The 25096-nt window shown below is 37.7% G+C and overlaps 1 protein-coding gene across 2 annotated transcripts in view; it reads left to right on the top strand.

Moving 5' to 3' along the window:
• The window catches only part of COPG2 (COPI coat complex subunit gamma 2), a 129045-nt gene that overhangs the window by 23861 nt on the left and 80088 nt on the right, over positions 1–25096 (top strand). For both annotated transcript variants that reach the window (XM_082846000.1, XM_082846001.1), the window contains 4 exons: positions 7195–7270; positions 8967–9059; positions 10038–10124; positions 11213–11370. In XM_082846000.1, the coding sequence (XP_082702126.1) occupies positions 7195–7270; positions 8967–9059; positions 10038–10124; positions 11213–11370 (414 nt within the window). The remainder of the gene's footprint in view (positions 1–7194; positions 7271–8966; positions 9060–10037; positions 10125–11212; positions 11371–25096) is intronic.

Genomic DNA, 25096 nt, shown 5'->3' with positions numbered 1-25096 from the left:
AATGAGTCAACCAGGAAAGTCTGACCAATTCTCAAGGGAAAAGATAATCAATAGATGCCAATCCGGTTATTATCTAGATGTTGGGATTATTAAAGACTTGAAAGCAGCTAGTACGACCATGCTCCATAAAGGTGAACACTCTTGAAATGAATAGAAGAGTAGAAATTCTCAGCAGAGAACTATATATATAGAAAAGAACCAACTGAAAATTTTAGAAATTACAAAGTACAACATGCAAAATAAAAAATTCATTGGCTGGGCTCAATAGTAGGATAGAGATGTCAGAGGAAAGCGTCAGTGAACTTGAAAGTAATTCAGTAGAAATAATTCCAATTAAGAATAAAGAGAAAAAAGATGGAAAACAAAAATAAACAGCCCCACTGACCTATGGGACTGTATCAAAGGGTCTTACATTCATGTCATTGGAGTCCCTGAAGAAGAGGAGAGAGGGATTGGTGCAGAAAATTTTTGAAGAAATTATAGCTGAAAACTTCCAAATTTGGGGAAAGACATAACTTTACAGATTCAAGAAGCTCAGTGAAGCATATGCAAGATAAACTCAAAGGAATCCACACCCAGATCATAAGGAAGCTGCTGAAAACCAAAGATAAAGTATAACCCTTGAAAGCAGTTTGAGAAAAATGACTCATTACATATAAGGAAACTTCAGTTTAAAATACTGTGGGAGGACTTCCCTGGTGGCGCAGTGGATAAGACTCCACGCTCCCAATGCAGGGGGCCTGGGTTTGATCCCTGGTCGGGGAACTAGATCCCACACGCGTGCTGCAGCTTAGAGTTTGCATGCCACAACTAAGGAGCCTGTGTGCTGCAACTAAAGAGCTGGCTAGCTGCAACTAAGGAGCCCACCTGCTGCAACTAAGGAGCCCACGTACTGCAACTAAGGAGCCGGCGAGCCTCAACTGAAGGAGCCCTGGAGCCGCAACAAAGGAGCCCACATGCTGCAACTAAGGAGTCCACCTGCCACAACTAAGACCTGGTGCAACCAAATAAATAAATAAATATTTTGAAAAAATACTGTGGATTTCTCATCAGAAAACACATTTCGGAAGATGGTAGAACACCGTCGTTTTAAGTGCTGAAGCAAAAGGAAATGACAACCCAGTATTCTGTATCCACAAAAAATATCTTTCAGGAGTGAAAGTGAAGTAAAGACTCCTCAGATGAAGGTAAATCAAGAGTATTTGTCACCAGCAGACCTACTCTGAAGGAAATATTAAATGAAGTGTTTTAGGCTGAAGGGAAATGATACTACATCTTTGTAGTACTGAAAGAAAACAAAAAGCACAATTGTTAGCCCAGAATTCTGTGTCCAGCAAAAATAGCTTTCAAAAACAGTTGGCATAAAAGCAATTTCAGACATGAAAAAGCTTAAAGATTTAATCTGTAGCCTTTTTATTTTTCTTCTAAGGTCTATGGACCTAAATATAAAACCTACAGCTACAAAACCTCTGAAAGAAAACATATGGAAAAATCCTTGTGACCTTGAATTAAGCAAAGATTTTTGAGATACAACGTCAAAAGCTTGATCCATAAAGAAAACAAAAAGACAAACCACAGGGTGGAAGAAAATACTTATAAATTATATATAATAAAGGACTAGTATCTAGGGCATATAAAGAGCTTTCAAAATTCAATAATGAGAAAACAATACAATAAAAAAAGTGTAAAATCTGTGAATAGACACCACTAAAGAAGACATATACATGGCAAATAAAGCAAATGAAAAGATGTCCAACCTTCTTAGTCATTAGGGAAATTCAGTTTAAAACCACAATGAGATACCACTATACATCTTTCAATTGACTAAAAATTAAATAGACTGACTTTAGCAAATATTACTAAGGATGAGGAGGAATTGGATCTCTGGTAGGAATGTAAAGTGGTGAAATCATGTTAGAAAACATTTTTGCAGTTTCTTAAAAAGTTAAACATGAACCTACCATAAGATCCAGTTCGTTCACTTCTAGATATTAACCCAGGTGAAATGAAGCAAAAGTTAAATGGAGGCTTTTGGGGTATAGAGATTTGGAAAGAGCATTATGTCCAATGTTTCCATGAAAAGGGGGCTGAACAAATAGCAAGTTCAGCAATTTATCTGAATCCTTTAGAGTGTTGACACTGATATCTCAGAGTAACCAACTGGCTCAAAACCTAAAGAGAGACCAGAGCTTACAGCTTACCAGAGCTTGGACTGGGTTTGGTTTCTTGTTGCTCTTGTAACACGCAGTGCTCCCCAAGCTTGGCTTCAAATTCCTCTAGTGATACCCTATGTTTAGGTTGAGGGCTGGTGTGACAGAGTTTTTTTTTTTTTTTCAATGATTGCCCTCAGCTTTTGGTATTTTCTTCCCCCAGCCCCTCAGAGAGGGTTGTTCTCTTGCAGGTTACTTACTTATCCCTCAGTGCAGTGGGCTGGTAGGGATGGGAGGCTGTTCTTTGTTGTTCTAATTAAGGCTGTCTTAGGCAGGCACCCTGTTCCTGGATCTTAGGGTTGTGGCCTTCACTTCTGCGCCCCCCCCCAAAAAAAAAAAGAATAGCCAGGAAATAACTGAAAAAGGGAAAACCGTGAGGAAGGACTAGCTCTACCAGTCAGTGAAATACTAAGGCCTGTACAGTTACAACAGTGTGGTACTGACACGTGAATAGACAAAGAGACCAGTGGAGTAAAATTGTGTGATGACTGTGTAAAGTGTCAACTCGGCCGTGCTGATGTACATTTTTCAGAATTCTCTGATACAAATGGAAAGTACAGAATTAGACCCAAGGACACATGCAAACTTAGTATATGACAAAGGTGGCATCTCTAATCACTGGGGTAAGCATGTACTTTTTTTTTTTTTTTTTGCGGTATGTGGGCCTCTCATCACTGCGGGCCCCTCCCGCCGTGGAGCACAGGCTCCGGACACACAGGCCCAGCTGCTCCGCGGCATGTGGGACCCTCCCGGACCAGGGCACGAACCCGCGTCCCCCGCATCAGCAGGCGGACTCCCAACCACTGTGCCACCAGGGAAGCCCCAGCATGTACTTTTTAATACATGTTTCTGGGACAACTGAGTAGCCACTTAGAAAAAGATAAAATTAGATCTGTATTTCACATCATATACATGAGTAAACTCTAAAAAGATAAGGAGTATAAATTTAAAAAAATGAAACCATACAAGTACTAGAAGAAAACATGAGTATATTCTTCTTTAACCTTGGTGTAGGGAAAAGTTTCGTAATTATGACTAAAATCCAAAGGTAATAGAAAGGATTGATAAATTTGACTACATAATTTCTTAAAATTGCATGACCCAAACACCATAAAATATAGATAGAATAAACCAGGGGTTTGCAGTAGGGCCAAGTTGTGGTATAAACAGTTATTCTTAATTTATTGTCATGGTATCCTACGTGACATTGCCATTCATTTTATGGCAAAAGCAGAGTGATAGTGGGCTCGTGACTGGGAGGGAGATGAGTAGTTTTATTATATTGTGCTTCACCTAGGAGCAGACAGCCTGATGCTATGATAAGATGGCCTATTGAATGCTCAGCTGAGGTAGTAGGTTGGAGGAAGGACTCTATGAGGTTGGGGAATTCTCCTCCAAGATGCCATATATCCATTGAATCGATTGCCAGTGTATGGTACTGTCACCAAGAAATAAAATAGGCAGGTCCAGAAATCAAGAGGTGGAAGTAGGACTGGCTCCTCTAACCCTCACTCCCAGTGGCTCACTTGTAGAATTTATGCTTCCCATTCTCACCCCGAATGTGGATTAGAGGTCCCGGTTCCCAGGGGACAATGTTTTCAAGGGGTGAAAAGGGGGAAGCATTTAACCCATTGACTCCTGGTTCCCGTGGGTTGTGGATTGTCTCCAGCGCAGAAACATCCCACACTTCTGGATTCTACATGTCTGAGTAACAGGTTGGCAACCTAAGGCATCCCACACTGCAGAGTCAGAGCAACCGTGGGGCAGGAAGTGAGCCAGTTTGCACACTTGAAATGATGACTCCTATTGGGTCACTTTGTGTTCTTCATGCTAGTAGACCAGCAGGTAATGAAAGGAGCTGCTTTACTTGTAGAGGTAACTGACCTTGATCCCTATCAGGATCTAGGGTTGTTTCTATATAAAGGTGACAAGACTGTATCTAGAATTCAAGGTATTCACTTGAGTATATTTTTGTGCGTTCACGCATGGGAAAGTGTTGACTCGGGACTAGGGAACAACCAATGGTCCAACCAGGGTAAATCCAACAAAGGCTCAGATCCCTTGGGATCAAGGTTTGAGTCACCTACCAGACATATAACCAAGATGAGATGAAGTGCTGGCCAAGAGTGAGGGAAATAAAGAATGGGTGGTTATAGGAAGGAGATGATGAATATCAATTATGGCTTTGAAATGTGTTGTAGCAGTATGGGTTGTACCATGTTCTACTCATCTTCCAGTCTGTTGTAGAAATAGTGGATGGTTACCATCTTGAAGACTCAGTGATAGATTAGATTCAATGGAAGACATATTCAAATGTGAGGGGTGCAAATGATGGGCTGTATTGGGTGCCACTTTTGAGCAACCTCCCGTTTCCTCAGCCTCATCTTTGGTTCCAGCTGTGGCTGTGGTCAACATTGCCATGTAGGGTCCAGCTCACTAGCATCGATAGTGCCTCACTTCAAGCATGTCCTGTGCGTTTTGCTTCCTGCCCTGCAATTTCTTGCACACTCACTGAACTCACATGTGTGAGTTAACATGTGAATGTTAAGAGAATGGAGAGTTAACACTCCGGGGTGAAATCTCTACCAGGGGCTAAGAGCTAGTGGATAAATTCTTTCCTTTTCATCCCTTGAATGTGTGGTTTCTGAGATGTATTTCATTAAGGTCCTCAGAAGATTGGTCATTAAATAACCAGTTGTTTGTGGCAGTGACACACTAGAGAAAACTTCTTTGGGTTGACTTTCCCTCCTCCTTTGTTTACTTCCTTATCTTTTACTTCTCCCTCAGAACACACTCCCAAATAAACTATCTGTATGTAAGCCTTTGCTGTCAGGGCAACCCAGGCTAAACAGAAGTACAGAGCAGGGGTTGGCAAACTATGGCCCATGGCCAAAACTGTTGCCTCATTTTGTAAATAAAGTTTTATTGGAACGTAGCCATGCCTTTTTGTTTATGCATTACTATGGCTACTTCCATGCCATCAGCAAGCCAAGGAGAGAGGACTCAGGAACCAAACCTGCCAAGCCTCAGTTTTTCAATCTAATTGAAAAAATGCAAATATTTGTGAAAAAGACTGGTTGATAAAATTTATCCCCAAACAATGGAAATCTGTGCTACCATTAAAAATATATTTTAGATATACTATTTAGACATTTTAATATATATAAGCATCTAAAATTTTAAAACATCTGCCTATAAGGAAAGATTTTCAAGTTATATTACTAAGTAAGATTGAAGGTACCAGAAGAGTGGCGATCCATTGGCATGCATTTTAAAAAGTCTCTGTGGTTGCATATATTTTAAGAACTTCCTTAAGAAAACTTTAAGCAACTGTTCACAATGACTGTCTCCAGTTGAGTGGCACTACAGGCTAGGGTGGGTGAGGAGAGACTTAGACTTTATATTTTATACCTTTCTGAATACTTTGAAAATGGATTGTTATATGAGTGAAATACTCTACCTAATAATTGAAAAATGAACAAAATTGAAGGACTGTCAGTTATTCACAACTTTCTCCTCTTGGTGCCCTAATGGAGTGAGTTGGAGTTGGAGGCTGTTTTGGATTATGTGAGGGAAGTTGAGTGAGGGAGGAGGTAGATAGCCAGTTTGAGGGTAGTATAAATGCACAGAGGACAAGAGAAGGAAGGGTAAAAGAGTGAATAATCTAAAGGTTAAAAACCTTTTAAAATTATGGCCATGAAATTTTGTAGCTCAGTCCACACTCCTCTGCCTGTTTTTGCAGCTCCACAGAAAGGTCTGAAACCACTGACAATTATTTTAGAAAGCCATTCCTGTGAGAGCGAGACCTCATGAAGTAATCATTTTAGTCAGTTTCTTTTAAAGAGTTATTTTTAAGTCTGATGAGTTTTTGGGATTTTGGGGAATTTCAGCCTGAGGCTCTCTATATAATCGTCTGCTTTTTATGCCAGTAATCAGTATCTAAAATTATTTTTATATTTAGTTTATGTGATTAATAGCTCTTTCCCACTGGAATGTAAGCTCCATGAAGGCAAAGACTTTGTTTTGCTCACTGCCGTATTCTTTTTTTTTTACATCTTTATTGGAGTATAATTGCTTTACAATGTTGTGTTAGTTTCTGCTGTGTAACAAAGTGAATCAGCTATATGTATACATATATCCCTATATCTGCCTCCCTCCCACCCTCCCTATCCCACCCCTCTAGGTGGTCACAAAGCACCTAGCTGATTTCCCTGTGCTATGTGGCTCCTTCCCACTAGCTCTCTATTTTACGTTTGGTAGTGTATATATGTCCGTGCTACTCTCTCACTTCGTCGCAGCTTACCCTTCCCCCACCCCATGTCCTCAAGTCCATTCTCTATGTCTGCATCTTTATTCCTGTCCTGCCACTAAGTTCATCAGTACCAATTTTTTAATTTTTTTCTTAGATTCCATATATATGTGATACCATACCGTATTTGTTTTTCTGACTTGCTTCATTCTGTATGACAGACTCTAGGTCCATCCACCTCACTACAAGTAACTCAATTTTGTTTCTTTTCATGGCTGAGTAATATTCCATTGTATATATGTGCCACACCTTCTTTGTCCATTCATCTGTCTGTGGACCCTTAGGTTGCCTCCATGTCCTGGCTATTGTAAATAGTGCTGCAGTGAACATTGTGGTACATGTCTCTTTTTGAATTGTTGTTTTCTCAGGGCATATGCCCAGTAGTGGGATTGCTGGGTCATATGGTAGTTCTATTTTTAGTTTTTTAAGGAACCTTCATACTGTTCTCCATAGTGGCTGTATCAGTTTACATTCCCACCAACTGCTGTATTCTTAAGATTTAAAATAGTCTTCTACCCAGTAGTTTTTATATTTATCCAAGGAAGACACTCAATAAATACTTGTTTAATCAGTAGTTGTATTAAGATAATTATGGGGACAAGTGGAATTAGCGAGGGGTGGACTCAACAAAAGAGAAAACTTTAATCTTATGGTAACCAATTTGATTTTTCTCAGTCTGACTAAGGACATGACTGGAAAGGAAGATGTGTACCGAGGCCCAGCCATCAGGGCTCTCTGCAGAATCACTGATGTAAGTTCTTTGTTTTTACTGAGGTGTCAAAGGGGACCTATGTTTATCTGCAGGTGGCCATGTAAATTTAGTAGGATTCCCTGTCTGACTTTGTGAATCATCAGCAGAAGAGAAACATGACTACCAGAAAGGCTTTTGTGGCTCTAGGTTTTTTTTTTCTTTTAGATTGTTTTTTCCTTTTGTTTATTTAGATTATTCTATTTCTCTCTATATTTACCCTCATGGACTTTTGTCATAGTCAGGGCACATTGCTTGCAGGAGACAAAAACCCATTCGAATTTAGCTTTAAAAAAAAAAATCTTTCTTACAAAATACAAATCTCTCAGAATTTGAGGTAAAGCTTACAACCAGAACAAGAAATAGGGCAGCTCTAAGGAACTCAGCAGCAAGATTCTCAGATATTTACTCTTATCATCCATCATTTACCAGGCTCAAGCCCTCTCATTTAAGTATTTAAGAGAAAAGATCTGATTAGCCATCAGCCAGCCAGTGGCTTGTTGTCTACCTGGGTCCAAATCAGGTGTTTAACCTTGACTTAGTCTGTTGTATTGGGAGGGATGAGGTTATAGAGTATGTTAGGCTGTCCCTTTCTTGGAACTCTGAGAAGGAAGGGTTAAAATGAAGGACAGGCTGGGCATTGCCAAGCAAACTGAATAATATTTCAGCTATATTCATGATCGGGTGTATTTTATGTATATGCTTGCAATCTTCTCAAATTTCAAAGGTTGAGCAGGGTTAAGTGGTAAATCTGGATCCTAGGAGGAGTAATAGAAATGGTTTAGTATTTTTCAATGCTCAGTTACTTTATTGTGGTTGCTTTTGCTTTTAGCATTAAATTGATACCATAAGACTTGACCATTCCAGGGCTAGCTAAGACTCTTCATCTAAGTATCGATCTTGGTGTATTTATGCATCCTTACTTAACTGCCACCACCTTCCCAGTGCTAAGCTTTCTTCCAGATAAATTAAAAAGAACTTTATTTTCAGAGGATTTCCTATTGAGGACTCAGTATAGTAGCATATTGCACATTTAATTTCTTATGAATCTAAAATAATCAGAGATTACAGTTGATTTATAGGACTCTCTGGGATCCATAAAAAATACGTGCCCTACACGTAGAGGTATCTTCAGGACTTTAAAAGCATCCCCATTTAGGAATTTCTTTTATAATATCCCTGATAGGTTCAGCCTCTACTTGTGTATTTCTTCCGAACTGGGATTCTTCACTTTGAGATAGTTTATTTCATTGTGGAACAGTTATTCCTCTTCCTTACAAATGTTCCTTCTTTTTTTCTTTTTTTTCTTTTTTTTTTTTGTGGTACACGGGCCTCTCACTGTTGTGGCCTCTCCCGTTGCGGAGCACAGACTCAGTGGCCATGGGTCATGGGCCCAGCCACTCCATGGCATGTGGGATCTTCCTGGACCGGGGCACGAACCCGTGTCCCCTGCATCGGCAGATGGACTCTCAACCACTGCGCCACCAGGGAAGCCCCCAAATGTTCCTTCTTGAAGCTGCCACTTGGTTGTCTGGGTTTTGCCCTCTGGGATCTGATTATTATATGATAAGCCTTTTAATGCATTCTAAATATTTGCACAGAGACAAATATGTGACTTGTTTTTGTAAATTATTTTGAAGTGGTAGTTTTGGATGAAAATGTTCTGCTTCAACTGCTTTTTCTTTATGAATGTTCTCAGGGAACAATGTTGCAGGCCATTGAAAGATACATGAAACAGGCCATTGTGGATAAAGTCTCCAGTGTATCCAGTTCAGCATTGGTATCTTCCTTAGTAAGTGAACAAGTAACTGGTTCTCATGCATAGTACAGTTTCTAGTTGCAAAAACAAAGTATCAGTATGATTCTCTCGCAAATGAAATATTTAAAAATATGTATAGATTTCTGTTACTTTATACAATAATGCTTTACCTGAAAGAGGAACATTGAGCAATTAAAATGGGCAGTTATAAAAACATGAAATTTTCATATGTTTGAAAGGTTTTGGTAATCAGAAAGCTATGTTGTATATATAATACAGATAGTGGGTTAGGGTGGGATGGGGATCAGGGAAGAAACTGAGCTAATCTCTTTCTTTAAATCTTCCTTTATGACCTGCCCTTCTACCTCTTGTCTCTTTGTCCTCTGCTTTTGTTGGTGCCCTGTGTCTGCAGTGTCCTTCAGTCCAAAGTCTACTGTCCCATTACTAAATTTCCTCCCAGGAAGTGCTGGTTGTTTTAGTAATATCTTTTCTTTCTCTTTTTTATCAAAACAAAATTTATTCATGACAGCCTATCACATTGTATTTGATTAAAATTGGTTACTAATGTGTGAATGGATTAGATCATCTGAATCACGAGAGTTGCTGGTTCTGGAATATAATTGGTCAAGTTTTACAGCAGGTACTCTACTTTTTTATGGTACTCTGTTTTTTCTTCCAGGTGAGTTTCCTGGAAGTAAAACCTATAATGTTAACATTATTTAAGTACCATCCTATTAATTATCCATTCCCTCCCCGTCCTTCCCCTCTCATTACTTCCCTTTATACACCTTTCCCAGCCCACAAACATATGCTCACCTTTGCAAAGGGGTCTTGGAGAAAGTGTTTCAGGTTTATTAGTTGTCTCAGAGACTTGAGATAGACTTATAAAAGCTATAACATTGTTTCTCTTTTTCTGGAAATGTCTGTTAGTAATTTTCCAAGAAAACTAACTCATGTTTCTGAACTTTTAGTGACTATGCATGATCTGTTCTCAATTTTTTCTGTATTTAGCACATGATGAAGATAAGCTATGATGTGGTTAAGCGCTGGGTCAATGAAGCCCAAGAAGCTGCTTCAAGTGATAATATTATGGTCCAGGTACTGTCATTGAATCACCTTAGCTTATGTCTCCAGATCATCTTTCTTTAGCCCTACATTTTAGGGGCAGTTTATTGATTCCCCAGATGAGTATTAGCTAAAGGCTAATATTAAGCAGCATAATATTAAGTATATATTAGTGCATATTCCCAAGTGAGTATCCCACTAATTATGATTACCACTGTAGGCCCTGCTATAGTGTTTAGTAGAAACTGTAGGAATGTTTGAGAAGATTCTTATATTCAGTGGTAGTTTGAGATGCTCATTCCAGAGGTCATAATTCATTTCAGTCCTTTGTTTGAAAACTAATTTGTGAAGATGGATGTTCAATTCCAAGCTTTTCAGGCCTTGATTATACTAGACATTAGAAGAACAGTAAAGAGTAATTATCACTTTGCGAAGCTTTAAAACTGTTTTGTTGGAAAGATCTCCTTTTGATATTCATTACGCTATTCTTAATTAAAAGGAACAAGATTAAATGCTTAACTGGCAATTTTATGTAAAGTACTCCATTTATATTTGAGAGGGTACTTATTTATCCTCTTTTAATGTTTACTTCTCATGTTAGCATATTCACTTATGAGGAAGTAGAGTAGTAATTTTTCCCTTGGGAAACATTCTCACCTTCCTAACTCTGATCATTGTGTTTTTACACAAAGTGCCATGATAATTACATGCCATAAGCCTACTTCAGGAGATTAATCCTTTAACCACTAACATAACCACAGATGATTTAAATCCACTAAGCAAGACCTGTAACACTGGTTAAAGCCTTGGACCTGAGAGCCTTTGTACTAACGATGGATGGGGCAACGCTGAACCTGCTAGAGCCATCTTCAGATTGTATGTCACCCCCTTAATACTTACCTAATCTGTATTAACAACTTCTGAGGGTAAATTAGAAACTCTTATCCTTTCAATCATGCCTGTGTTTGATTCAGTATGAAAAAGATATTCTATTTGTATACATTAAACTTGGGTATCTTTTTATTAAAAATGTATTTCCGTATGATTCTATATTTATGTAAGTTTTATCCTCTTCCTACTCAGCCTTCTCTCTATATCATATTCTTTTTCTTGTTCTTTAGTACCATGCGTTGGGAGTTTTGTATCACCTTAAAAAGAGTGATCGCCTTGCTGTTTCTAAGATGTTGAATAAATTTACTAAATCTGGTCTCAAATCACAGTTTGCCTACTGCATGTTGATCCGAATTGCCAGTCGCTTACTAAAAGAAAATGAAGAGGGGTAAGTGTTTGCAGCTAATCCTAAGTAATTTTCCATTTGCTGGTTAACATACCTCAGAGTTTATTTCCTTTATGAATAGTTTTTGGGCAATGTCGACTTTACAGATGGATTTGGTGTTTTCCAAATTAAGAAAAAAAATATGGGATTCCAAGAATCACAACTTTTTCTTGTGGCCTCTCCTGTTGCGGAGCACAGGCTCCGGACGCACAGGCTCAGCGGCCATGGCTCACGGGCCCAGCTGCTCCGCAGCATGTGGGATCTTCCTGGACTGGGGCACGAACCCGTGTCCCCTGCATCTGCAGGTGGACTCTCAACCACTGCGCCACCAGGGAAGCCCAAGAATCACAAATTTTATTTTTACTTTAATGTATGCTGCAGCATATATACTTAACAGATTATGATTGCTAATAATACAATAAATAACAAACTGATATTGAACAAAAAATATTTATCATAGGTTATATAGTAACTAAATGTGAAAGCTGGAAGTGACATTAAGAATCATCTTGTTTATCCTTTTTATTTTTATAAAAGAGAATGTTGAAGTACTGCATTTAATAATTTATTTAAAGCACGTGAGGGAAGCTAGTAGAAATACACATTCATAAGGTTCTTATACTGTTCATGAAGTAGTGTTATAGTATCTGATGGTAGACTGTGATAATATAAGGATGAATACTGTAACCTCTTGAGTAATCACTAAAAAAACTAGGAGATATAAATGTCAACAGAGAAGAAAAAATGGAATATTAAAAAAAATATTCAGGGCTTCCCTGGTGGCACAGTGGTTAAGAATCCACCTGCCAATGCAGGGGACATGGGTTCGAGCCCTGGTCTGGGAAGATCCCACATGCTGCGGAGCAACTAAGCCCATGCACCACAACTACTGAGCCTGCGCTCTAGATAGAGCCTGTGAGCCACAACTACTGAGCCCATATGCTGCAGCTACCGAAGCCCATGTGCTTAGAGCCTGTGCTCTGCAACAAGAGAAGCCACTGCAATGAGAAGCCCACGCACCGCAATGAAGAGTAGCCCCTGCTCGCTGCAACTAGAGAAAGCTCGCGTGCGGCAACAAAGACCCAACACAGCCAAAAAAAAAAAAAAATTTCAGCTGAGCTTCCTGCTTTCAGTAATGGTAGAGTAGCTTGGTTATATTAGCCCTCCTGCAAATAATGATTATATCATTAGTCCAAAACAGTGTGTCCGTGAAACAAAAGAACCCACACTATTTGAAAGTACTGTTGAGTGGTGAAAAGCAGGCAAAAACTGGAGGGAAATTACTGCGTGGAAGACAGAAACTATACTGGGTGAGATTTGTGTATATCTGGTTGGTCTCTGAGGGCACTCCACAATTTTGGGGTGTGGGATCATAGAAAGCCATAGTATTTATGGACAGTGGGGAGAGAACACAGTTTGAAATTAGAAGAATGATGAAAATTTAGGGTGGAAATCCTGGGAAAGAGGGAGCCACAGATACAGTGAGCCTCAGAATCAATTTTAAACTCTGCAAAAACCTTTGGCTGACTACTCAAGTGTGCTTATACAGGGGAAGACTCCAGTAAACCTGTCAAAAAGCAGTAGCTGTCAGCTGAAAGAACTGAATGGAGAGTTCACTTGCAACTCACCATGGAGAAGATAACGTTTGGAATTTGATCCCAGCTCAGTTAACTGCCTGCTACAGGAACATCTTAGATTCTAGAGTCTTTGCATTATATCGTTCACAATGTCTATATACAGTAATAACTAAAAAAATAAAAATAAAATTGCTAGAAGTGCAAAGAATTTGGGAAATGTAATCAGTAGTCACATTTTACTATAAGCAGCAAGAGGAAACCAGGTCATACCTTCACCACTTTCCTTGGAAATTCCCTCAAGTAAATATCCAAAAATTACAAATTCTGCTTTCCACATAACTGTAGGACACAGTTTCACTGAGCTCTGTGCCAGTACATAACAAGGATCCACCTTACTCCATTTTACAATAACAAGTTTCTGACTTCCTTCTGATCCTCCAAGACCAGCTTTCTACAAGCAGTCTGTGAGCCCTCACTGCCTCTCCTTCAAGACCAAATTTATAATAACAGTCCGTCAAGGCATTTTAGATTTTCTTCATTATGCTCACTAGAATTCTTCCAGCCTCTGCCTATTGTCTGGTTCCAAAAGCAGTTCCACAATTTTAGGTATTATAGTAGCACCTCACTTCCAGGTACCAAAATCTGTATTAGTGTTTTATTGCTGCCATAACAAATTACCACAAATGTAATCACAACATCCATGATCTCACAGTTCTTTAGGTTAGACATTGGTCTCATGGGGTAAAGTTAAGATGTTGGCAGTGTGCTTTTGCTTACTGGAAGCTTTGGGAAAAAATCCACTTGCAGTCTCGTTAAGGTTGTTGGCCAAATTCATTTCTTTGTGGTTATAGATTGTAAGTCCCTATTTCCTTGCTGGCTGTCAGCCAGGGGTTGGTCTGTGCCATTTAAGGTAACATATTCACAGGTTCCACGGAGGAAAGCATGGACATCTTTGGGAAGCCATTTTGCCTGCTACAAGTACAATAACTGAAATGGATTATTTGCTGGATGAGCCTAACACCAAACTAGAGATGGCTGAGGAGAGTGAAAGTGTTAGTGCATTTGAAGATAGTGCTATAGAAAGTAACTAATTTGAAGAACAGAGAGAACAGATTAAGGAAAAATAAACAGAGCTTCAGAGAACTGTGGCATAATATCAGGTGGCCTACCACTTGATATATGATTGGAATCCAGAGGGAGATGTGAGAGAATGGAGCAAAAAAGGTATATGAAGAAATAATGAACAAGTATTTCCCAGTATGCATTTATTCTAGAACTGTAAGGTTGACCTAACAGTCAAAAATCAACATAATATTTCTCATCTAAAGAATAAAGGAGGGCTTCCCTGGTGGCACAGTGGTTGAGAGTCCGCCTGCCGATGCAGGGGACACGGGTTCGTGCCCCGGTCCAGGAAGATCCCGCATGCCGTGGAGCGGCTGGGCCCGTGAGCTATGGCTGCTGAGCCTGCACGTCCGGAGCCTGTGCTCCGCAACGGGAGAGGCCACAACAGTGAGAGGCCCGTGTACCGCAAAAAAGAAAAAAAAAAAAAAAAAGAATAAAGGAGATAAATCTTAACATCTTGATGCTAAAAAGCAATTGATAAAATTCAGTGGCAATTTGTAATTAAAAATATCTTTTCAAAGCAAATAATAGAAGGGAACATAATTATTCTGCTAAGAGTACCAAAAAATCTACAATAAACTTTATACTTATTGGTGAACAGTTAAAGGCTTTCCCTTTAAGATTGTGAATGAGACAAGGATGCTTGCTAATCCTGTTTTTTAAGTAACATTTTACTGGAAGGCCCTACTTGGTGCAATAAGTTAAGAAAAAAATAAAAAAATCTAAAGATTTGAAAGATGACATGAAAGTGTCTTTGAAGACAACATGACTGTGTATATAGAAAGTGCAAAATAATCTATATATTACCTATTAGAATTGATACATGAATTTACCAAAGTTACTGGATAGGCTAATATCCAGAATCAATTTTATTTCTACATACCAGCAACTGATCAATAAGATACAATTTTGAAAAGATGGTACCATTTTAATTAAAATCAAATCATTAGGAATAAATCTACCGAAAATTGTATACATCTCTACACAGAAAATTATCAAATGTTATTTAAAGTAAGACTTGAATAAATGGAGGGATATATCATGTTTTTAGATTAGAATATTCAATACTGTAAAGATAGCACATCATCTTATTTTGATTCATGAATTCATTGAACCCTCAATCAGAATTTCAATTGGCTTCTTTTAAATACCAAACAGAAATGCATATGTTTGTGTATCAAAAGACATACCAAGGATACCTTTAGTACTGTTTTTCATAATAGCCCTGAAATGGAAGCAGGCCAAAGGTCCATCACTGGTAGAATCAAAAAATAAATTGTGGTATATTCATATAGTAAACAGTATGCAACAGTGGAAATGAACATATTACCATTGTCAAATGTAACCACATGGATAAATCTCAAAGAAGTCACATACAAACAAATACATTCTGTATAGTTTTGTATAAATTAATTTCAGACTTAACTGGCACAACTAATCTGTAGTATTTTTTTGTTTGTTTTTGTTTTTGCGGTACGCGGGCCTCTCACTATTGTGGCCTCTCCCGTTGCGGAGCACAGGCTCCGGACGTGCAGGCTTAGTGGGCATGGCTCACGGGCCCAGCCACTCCGCGACATGTGGGATCTTCCCAGACCGGGGCACGAACCCGTGTCCCCTGCATCGACAGGCGGACTCTCAGCCACTGCGCCACCAGGGAAGCCTACCGTGATGAATATTGATGTTAGATGGAAGTAAAAGCATATTAAGTTTTTGTGGTTTGTTTTTGTTTGGGAGGAAGATATTGTTAGTGATATTAAACTTTGTCAGAAATATATAGGTTAGTAACTAAGAATATAAATGGAATATAAAGCTTTAATAATGTTGAAATAAAAATGGAACAAAGAAAAGTTGATTGAAGGTTGGTAAGGAAAAAATAATAAAGGCAAAGTATATAAATAGAAAAAAGAAAATAAATTGGATAGAATTAAGTGTAAATGTGTTAGTTATCTCTTGCTGTGTGACAGATTAGCCCAAAACATAGCCGCTTATAGCAGACATTTATTATCTCACAGTTTCTGTGGTTAGGAATTTGGAAGTAGCTTAGCCGTCTGGTTTTGGTTCAGGGTTCTTCATGAAGTTGCAATCAAGTTGTCAGAGCTGTAGTCATCTGAATCTGGAAGATTCCAATTTCATTCATGCAGTAGTTGATAGGCCTCAGTTTCTTCCTGGCTATTGACCAGGTGCTTCGTTTCTCACTTTGAGAGCCTTTCTCTAGGCTGCCTGGATGTCCTCACAGCCTGGCAGCTGGCTTCTCCAGAGTGAACTGAGGGAGAGAGCCTAAGGTGGAAGCTGCTGTGTTTTATAACCTAATCTTGAAAGTGACATGCCATCACCTCTGATGCTTTCTCTTGGTCACACAGACCAACCCTCGTATAATGTGGGAGGGGGCTACACAAGGATGTAGATATTCAAAAGTGGAGATTTGGGAGGACCATCTTGGAGGCTGGCTAGCAAACAAGATATTTCAATTATAATAATAAATGTAAATGGGTTTACTTACATTATTAAAGGATTACTTATTAAAAGAGTCTCAGATTGGGTAAACAAAATAACAGACCTACTATATAGCCTTTTACATAAGACACTTCCGAACAGAATGACGAGGAAACATTTCAAGTAAATATGTCAAGAATATATGCTAGATATATGCTAACACAAAAAAATAGTTTAGCATTATTAGTCTAAGCCCCAATAGGAATCAAGGTTTAAAGCATTAAAAATGACAGTGGGATTTTGTATTTTGACAAAAGTAATGGTCTTAAAAATGGTATAACAGGAGCGATCTTACATATACTTAATAGCGTTGTTTCAAAATATGTAAAGCAAAATGTTAAATACAAGAAATTAAGGTCTTGGGAGACTTTATTTATTTTTGGATTTTGAATTTTATTTTTTTATACAGCAGGTTCTTATTAGTTATCCGTTTTATACATATTAGTGTATATATGTCAATCCCAATCTCAAGGTCTTGGGAGACTTTAAACACTTCTCTTAGATGGCCAATCAAGCATAAAAACTTCAGACTCTAGTTGACCTGTATATCACTGATAACAAAATTGACCTTGGATTTATAACCCTGTGTCCAAGAGAGAATACATAATATTAATTCTTTAAAATTTTTAAATTGAGAAACATAATGTACATATAGAAAAATGCATAAAAGTTGTAGTTGTATACATTATGTCCACTTTCTGTGAGACACTCTTACAATGATCATATACATTAGGTGGTAGTACATTTCTGGTATTTCAGAAATGTTTTATGTATCCTTCTTGGTCATAACTACCCCCAGTAGAAACCACTTTCTGACTTTTATGGTAGTTATTTCTTTGCTTTTATTTAGATTTTTACCCCCCTGTGCATGTATCCCTAAACAGTAAAGTTTAGTTTTGCCTTGTTTTGAACATTCTGTCTATAGAATCATGCAGTATTTTGGGTCTTTTTTTTTTTTTTCCACTCAGTATTCTGGTGTAAGATTCACCCTTGCTTTTGGTGTAGCTCTAGTTCATTTTAATTATATTTTATATTTCCTTGATTGAATACTTCCTAGTTTATTTATATTCATTCTTCTATTAATGCGCATTTGGATTATTTTCTGTTTGGAGCACTTATTAATAATGAAATGGCTATAAACAGTATCCCTGTACCTCATACCACACTGCCTCATTACCATAGCTTTGTGTCTTTGTATGTAAGCATGCATTTCTATAGGGTACCTATCTAGGAATAGAATTGCTAGATCATTGGGTATACATCTCTTTACTAGGTAACGTTAGACTTTTTTTCAAAGTGATTGTACCAATTTACACTCCAGCCAGCAGTGTGGGATTTCTTGAGGCTTGATATTGTCAAACTTTAAAAATTTTATAATCTAAGGGGTATATTATATATTTTTTATTGAGCTATAACTCGCATATCATAAAATTCACCTTTGTAAAGTGTAAAATTCAGTGGTCCTTAGTATATTCACAAAGTTGTATAACCACTACTACTAACTCCAGAACATTTTTACCACCCTAAAAAGAAAACCCCAACCCATTAACGGTCCTACTCCCTATTCTACCCTCCCCTCAACCCCTGGAAAACATTAATCTGCTTCCTGTCTCTATGTATTTGCCTGTTCTGGACATTTCATATAAGTGGAATCATACAATATGTGGTCTTTAGTTTTTGGTTTCACTTACAATAATCTTTTCAGGGTTCATCTATATTGTAGAAGTATCAGTACCTCATTCTTCTTATGGGTGAATAATATTCCACTGGGTGGCTATACCATATTTTATTTATTCATTCGTCTGTTGATGGACATTTGGGTTGTTCCCACTCTTTGGCTATTATGAATAATGCTGCTATTGGCAGTCATGCATAATTTTTTATGTGGACATGTTTTCAGTTCTCGTGGACATTTACCTGTGAGTAGAATCCCCAGGTCATAATGTAACTATGTTTAACTTTTCGAGGAGTGCCAAACTGTTTGACAAAGTGGTTGTAACCATTTTACATTCTTGCCAGCAGTGTGTGAAGTTCTGATTTCTCCACATCCTCACCAACACTCACTATTGTCTATCTTTTTTTATTATACACACCATAGTAGGTGTGAAGAGGTATATCAATGTGGGATTTTTCCCCCCCACTGGAAAAGTTTTATTGAAAAAAAAATTATACAGGTAAGTTCTTGGTCTGACAGCAAGAAAAGTTTTAGTTCCCTAACAAGTTTCAGCATCTTTTCATATGCTTATTGGGCATTTGTATATCTTTTTAAAATCCTTTGCTCGTTTTAAAAAAATGGGATTATTTGTCTTTTATTGTTGTTTGAAATAGTTGTTAAATATATTTTGGATACTAGACCTTTATTAGGTATATAATTTTCAAGTATTTCCTCCCATTCTGTGGCCTTCCTTTTCACTTTCTTGATAGTGTCCTTTGAAGTACAGAAGTTTTAAATTTTGATGAAGTCTAATTTGTCTTTCTTTCTTTGGTTGCTTGTGCCTTTGTTATTATACCTAGGAAACCATTATCTAACCCAAGGTCACAAAGATTTACACCTATGCTTCCTTCTTCTAAGAGTTTTATTTTTTACATTTTGGTCTTTGGTCCATTTTGAGATATTTTTGTATATGGTGTGAAGTAGGGGTCCATTTTCATTCTTTTGCATGTGGATATGCAGTAGCAATATGAGTTTGCAGTTGTCTCAGCACCATTTGTTGAGAGACTGGTCCTTTTCCCTTGAATTATCTTGGCATCATTGTCAAATCATTGTGGTTTTAATTTGTAATTTTCTAATTACTAATGAGTTTGAGAACCTTTTTCTATATTTATGAGCCATTTGGATATTCTTTTATATTTAAATACGTATTGGAGTTTTGCCCTTTTTTTTTGTTTGGGTTATCTGTTTTATCCTTATTGATTTCTAGTTCTTCTGTATTCTAGATGTGAGTCCTTTGTTGGTTGTATAAGTTACAAATAGCTTTTCCCACTCAAGTTTGTCTGTTCCCTTTCTTGATATCTTAATGAACAGAACGTTCTTAAAGGTAATGTCATTCTTTTACTTTCAGAATAATATTTTTGGTGTCTTGATCAAGAAATGTTTTCTACCCCAAGTTTTCAAATGTATTTTCTGTACTATTTTCTACAAGTGTTATAGTTTTAACTTTCATGTTTTAGGTCTATAATCTACCTGGAATTGTTTTTTGGATATGGTATAAGGTAGCAGTCTTTTTTTCCCATATGGATATGCAGTAGTCCCAGCGCCATTTGTTGAAATACCTGTCTATACCCATTGCTATGCAATATCAGCTTTGCCATGAAACAGGCATCCTTATATGCATTGGTCTGTTTCTGGGCTCCTGTTCTCCACTACTCTATATTTCTCTCCCTGTACCAGCAAAACATTGCCTTATCATTACAGCTTTATAATAGTGTAGATATATGGTAGAACAAATCCTCCTCTCTTATTCATTTGCAGTAGTGTTTCTCAGTTCTTGTTTTGTATCCTTATTTCTCTTCTCTCTGTGTGTGTATATAATTTTATCAGGGATTGTTTAGCTTTCCCCTCAGTTGAGTTTGCCTCTTCCTGGGACATTCCCACCAAGAACATTAATAAAAACCAAGAAATTCTAACCTGGGCAATCTTATCCCCCAGATTTTTCATTCATTGGGACTTTAGGGATATTTTTCCACAGGCAGCTAGTGAGACCAACCATCGCAATGACTGGCCATGCTGCCAAAATGAGTCTCCTTTGGTCATGCTGCCAAATGACCTCTCATTCTTTGATCCACTTCCAGAAAGCTACAGTAGAAACCTGGCTTGATGCCCACCTTGCTATAACAATTTTTATGCAAGTAAGTACAAATATCCAAGCAAAACTCATACCTAACCTACTGGAGTAACATTCATTGGGCGAAACACATAGACTGGTGCAGTACTAGTTGCACTGGGCTCCACATTGCCTTTTCATCCTAGGACAGTGTACAGAGGTCTATCAGGACCATTTTTCTCACCCTTGGGTTTTGAGATTTTTAAACTACTGTGTATAATTATATGCCAACAAATTGGATAACCTAGAACCTATTTTGACGGCTTAACATAAATTTTGAGGGAAGCAGCCCTTCCCTGGCATAATCAAGGGCTGGGATCCAAACCTTGCCAGATGTATGACATGGCATGCTAGTAGTAGAAATCTCCATGTCCACCTTTACTGTTGGGGAAGCACCAGCCCCTCCTTTGGCATGATAGGAAGGAGCTTGAGTCCCAAGCTTTGTGGGTGACCAGAATCGATTACACATTTAGCTGAGTCCAGTTGTTATGGAAGTTCATAGGAATCCAGCTTCTTTTCTGAGTGGCCAGAAGATCAGTTTTGGACAAAATGACCATACTCCGCACTTGTTAAACTCATTTATTAATTTTCAGAATTTCTCTGGCAATTATTTTTGATTTTGTATGTCCAGTATTATAGTTGGCCTTTAAAAAAATTACAGTTTTTGCTATGAACTTCCCTCTTAGTACTGCTTTTACTGCATCCCATAAGTTTTGGTATGCTGTGTTTTTGTTTGTACGAAGGTATTTTCTAATTTCTCTTTTGATTTCTTCTTTGACCCATTGGTTGTTCAAGAGTGTGTTGTTTAATTTTCGTATGTTTGTGAATTTTCCAGTTTTCCTTTTGTTAATTCTAATTTCATCCCATTGTGGTTGAAAAAGATACTTGGTATGATTTTAATCTTCTTGAATTTGTTAAGACTTGTTACCTAACGTGATCTATTCTGGAGAACATTACCTGTGCACTTGAGAAGAATGTGTATTTTGCTGCTGTTGGGCAAAAAGTTCTGTATATGTCTGTTAGGTCAATGTAGTTCCAGCCCACTGCTTCCTTATTGATTTTCTGTCTGGATGTTTTATCCATTATTGAAAGTGGGGTATTGAAGTCTTCTGCTATTATTGAATTGCTCTCTTTTCCCTTCAGATCTGTCAATGTTTGCTATATTTAGTTTTTTGAAAATTGTTTTGACTATTCTGGGTCCTTTATATTTCCATATAATTTTAGGATCAGCTTTGAATTTCTACAACAAAAAGCCTGCTGGCATTTTGATAGGGATCGCATTGACTAGAATAGATCTATTTTGGATAAATCAATTTGGGAGAATTTCCATCTTGACAATATCTAGTCTTCCAGTCCATGAACAGAAATTGTTTCTCCATTTATTTAGATTTCTCAGCAGGGTTTTGTAGTTTTCAGTGTAAAAGTCTTGCATTGCTTTTATTAAATTTATTTCTAAGTATTTTACTCTTTCTGATGCTGCTGTGAATGGAATTGTTCTGTTAATTTTGTTTTGGATTAATTGTTGCCAATATATAGAAATCAGCAGTTGATTGTTGATTTTCACGTGTTTATCTTGTATCCTGTAACCTTGATATGGTCATTTATTTGTTCCATTTGTGTGTGTGTGTGTGTTATATTCCTTGGGATTTTCATGTACAGGATCATGTCATCTGAGAACAAATACGGTTTTACTTCTTCCTTTCCAAACTAGATGTCTTTAATTTCTTTTTTTCCTAATTGTACCATCTTGAACCTTCAGTACAATGTTGAATAGAAGTGGTGAAAGCAGATATCCTTGCCTTGTCCCTGATCTTAAGGGGAAAGCATTAAGCATGACGTTAACCATGGATTTTATGAAGATGCCCTTTATCAGTTTGAGGGGATTCCCTTCATTCTCTAGCCTTTTTGAGAGTATTTATCATAAATCGATGTTAGATTTTGTTGACTGCTTTTTCTGTACCTGTTAAGATGATCATGTGGTTTCTGTCCTTTTTATTATTAATTTGGTATGTAACACAAAGTGATTTTCTTTTTCCTTTTTTAAAATTGAGGTAGAGTTGATTTACAATATTATATAAGTTTCAGGTGTACAACATAGTGATTCACAATTTTTAAAGGTTATACTCCATTTCTAGTCATTATCAAATCTTGTGTGTATTACCTGTGCTGTACAATATATCCTTGTAGCTTATTTATTTTATGAATAATAGTTTGTGTCTCTTACTCTCCTACCCCTGTATTGCCGCTCCCCCTTCCCTCTCCCTACTGGTAACCACTAGTTTGTTCTCTATATCTGTGAGTCTTTTTCTTTTTTGTTATATTCACTAGTTTTATTTTTTAGATTCCACATATAAATGATATCATACAGTATTTGTCTTTCTCTGTCTGACTTATTTCACTTAGCATAATATCTTCCAAGTTCATCCATGTTGTTGCAAACAGTAAAATTTCATTTATTTTTATGGCCGAGTGGTATTCCATTGTGTATATATACGACATATTCTTTATCCATTCATCTGTTGATATGGACACTTAGGTTGCTTCTATATTTTGGCTGTTGTAAATAATGCTGCTGTGAACACTGGGGTGCATATATCTTTTTGAATTAACGTTTTCCTTTTCTTTGAATATATCCCCAGGAGTGGAATTGCTGGATCATATGGTAGTTCTGTTTTTAGTTTTCTGAGGAGTCTCCATATTGTTTTCCATAGTGGCTGCACCAATTTATATTCCCACCAACAGTGTAGGAGGGTTCCCTTTTCTCCACACCATTCTCCACAGCATTTGTTATTTGTGGACTGTTTAATGATGTCTGTTATGGCAAGTATGAGCTGATATCTCATTGTGGTTTTGATTTGCATTTCTCTGATAACTAGTGATGTTGAGCATCTTTACATGTGCCTGTTGGCTATCTGTATGTCTTCTTTGGAATAATGACCATTCTGTACTTCTGCCCATTTTTAAATCAGGTTGTTTGTTTTTTTGTTTGTTTTGTTTTTCTTAACATCTTTATTGGAGTATAATTGCTTTACAATGGTATGTTAGTTTCTGTTGTATAACAAAGTGAATCAGCTATACATATACATGTATCCCCATATCTCCTCCCTCTTGTGTCTCCCTCCCACCCTCCCTATCCCACCCCTCTAGGTGGACACAAAGCATGGAGCTGATCTCCCTGTGCTATGTGGCTGCTTCCCACTAGCTATGCCACTCTCTCACTTCTTCCCAGCTTACCCTTCCCACTCCCCGTGTCCTCAAGTTCATTCTCTACATCTGCATCTTTATTCCTGTCCTGCCCCTAGGTTCTTCAGAACCATTTTTTTTTTTTTTTTAGAATCCACATATATGTGTTAGCATACGGTATTTGTTTTTCTCTCTCTGACTTACTTCACTCTGTATGACAGACGTTAGGTCCATCCACCTCACTACAAATAACTCAATTTTGTTTCTTTTTATGGCTGAGTAATATTCCATTGTATATATGTGCCACATCTTCTTTATCCATTCATCTGTCGATGGACACTTAAGTTGCTTCCATGTCCTGGCTATTGTAAATAGAGCTGCAATGAACATTGTGGTACATGACTCTTCTTCAATTATGGTTTTCTCAGGGTATATGCCCAGTAGTGGGATTGCTGGGTCATATGGTAGTTATATTTTTAGCTTTTTAAGGAACCTCCATACTGTTCTCCATAGTGGCTGTATCAATTTACGTTCCCCTCAGCAGTGCAAGAGGGTTCCCTTTTCTCCACACCCTCTCCAGCATTTATTGTTTGTAGATTTTCTGATGATGGTCATTCTGATTGGTGTGAGGTGATAGCTCATTGTGGTTTTGATTTGCAGTTCTCTAATGAGTAGTGATGTTGCGCATCCTTTCATGTGTTTGTTGTCAATCTGTATATCTTCTTTGGAGAAATGTCTATTTAGGTCTTCTGCCCATTTTTGGATTGGGTTGTTTTTTGATATTGAGCTGCATGAGCTGCTTGTATATTTTGGAGATTAATCCTTTGTCAGTTGCTTCGTTTGCAAATATTTTCTCCCATTCTGAGGGTTGTCTTGTTTATGTTTTCCTTTGCTGTGCAAAAGCTTTTAAGTTTCATTAGGTCCCATTTGTTTATTTTTGTTTTTATTTATCTTTCTCTAGGAGGTGGGTCAAACAGGATCTTGCTGTGATTTATGTCATAGAGTGTTCTGCCTGTGTTTTCCTCTAAGAGATTTATAGTGTCTGGCCTTATATTTAGGTCTTTAATCCATTTTGAGGTTTTTTTGTGTGTATGGTGTTAGGGAGTGTTCTAATTTCATTCTTTTACATTTAGCTGTCCTGTTTTCCTAGTACCACTTATTGAAGAGGTGACTGCTTTTTCTATACCTGTTTTCTGTTTTCTCCATTGTATATTCTTGCCTCCTTTATCAAAGATAAGGTGACCATATGTGCATGATTTATCTCTGGGCTTTCTCTCCTGTTCCATTGATCTATATTTCGGTGTTTGTACCAGTACCATACTGTCTTGATTACTGTAGCTTTGTAGTATAGTCTGAAGTCCGGGAGCCTGATTCCTCGAGCTCCATTTTTCTTTCTCACGGTTGCTTCGGGTATTCGGGGTCTTTTGTGTTTCTATACAGATTGTGAGATTTTTGTTCTAGTTCTGTGAAAAATGCCGTTGGTAGTTTGCTAGGGATTGCGTTGAATCTGTAGATTGCTTTGGGTAGTAT

This window comes from Leucopleurus acutus (genome assembly GCF_964270905.1).
Source record: "Leucopleurus acutus genome assembly, chromosome: 9".
Classification (NCBI taxonomy): Eukaryota; Metazoa; Chordata; class Mammalia; order Artiodactyla; family Delphinidae; genus Leucopleurus; species Leucopleurus acutus.
The sequence above is the reverse complement of the archived record's forward strand: the minus strand, read 5'-3'. Positions and strand labels throughout refer to the sequence as shown.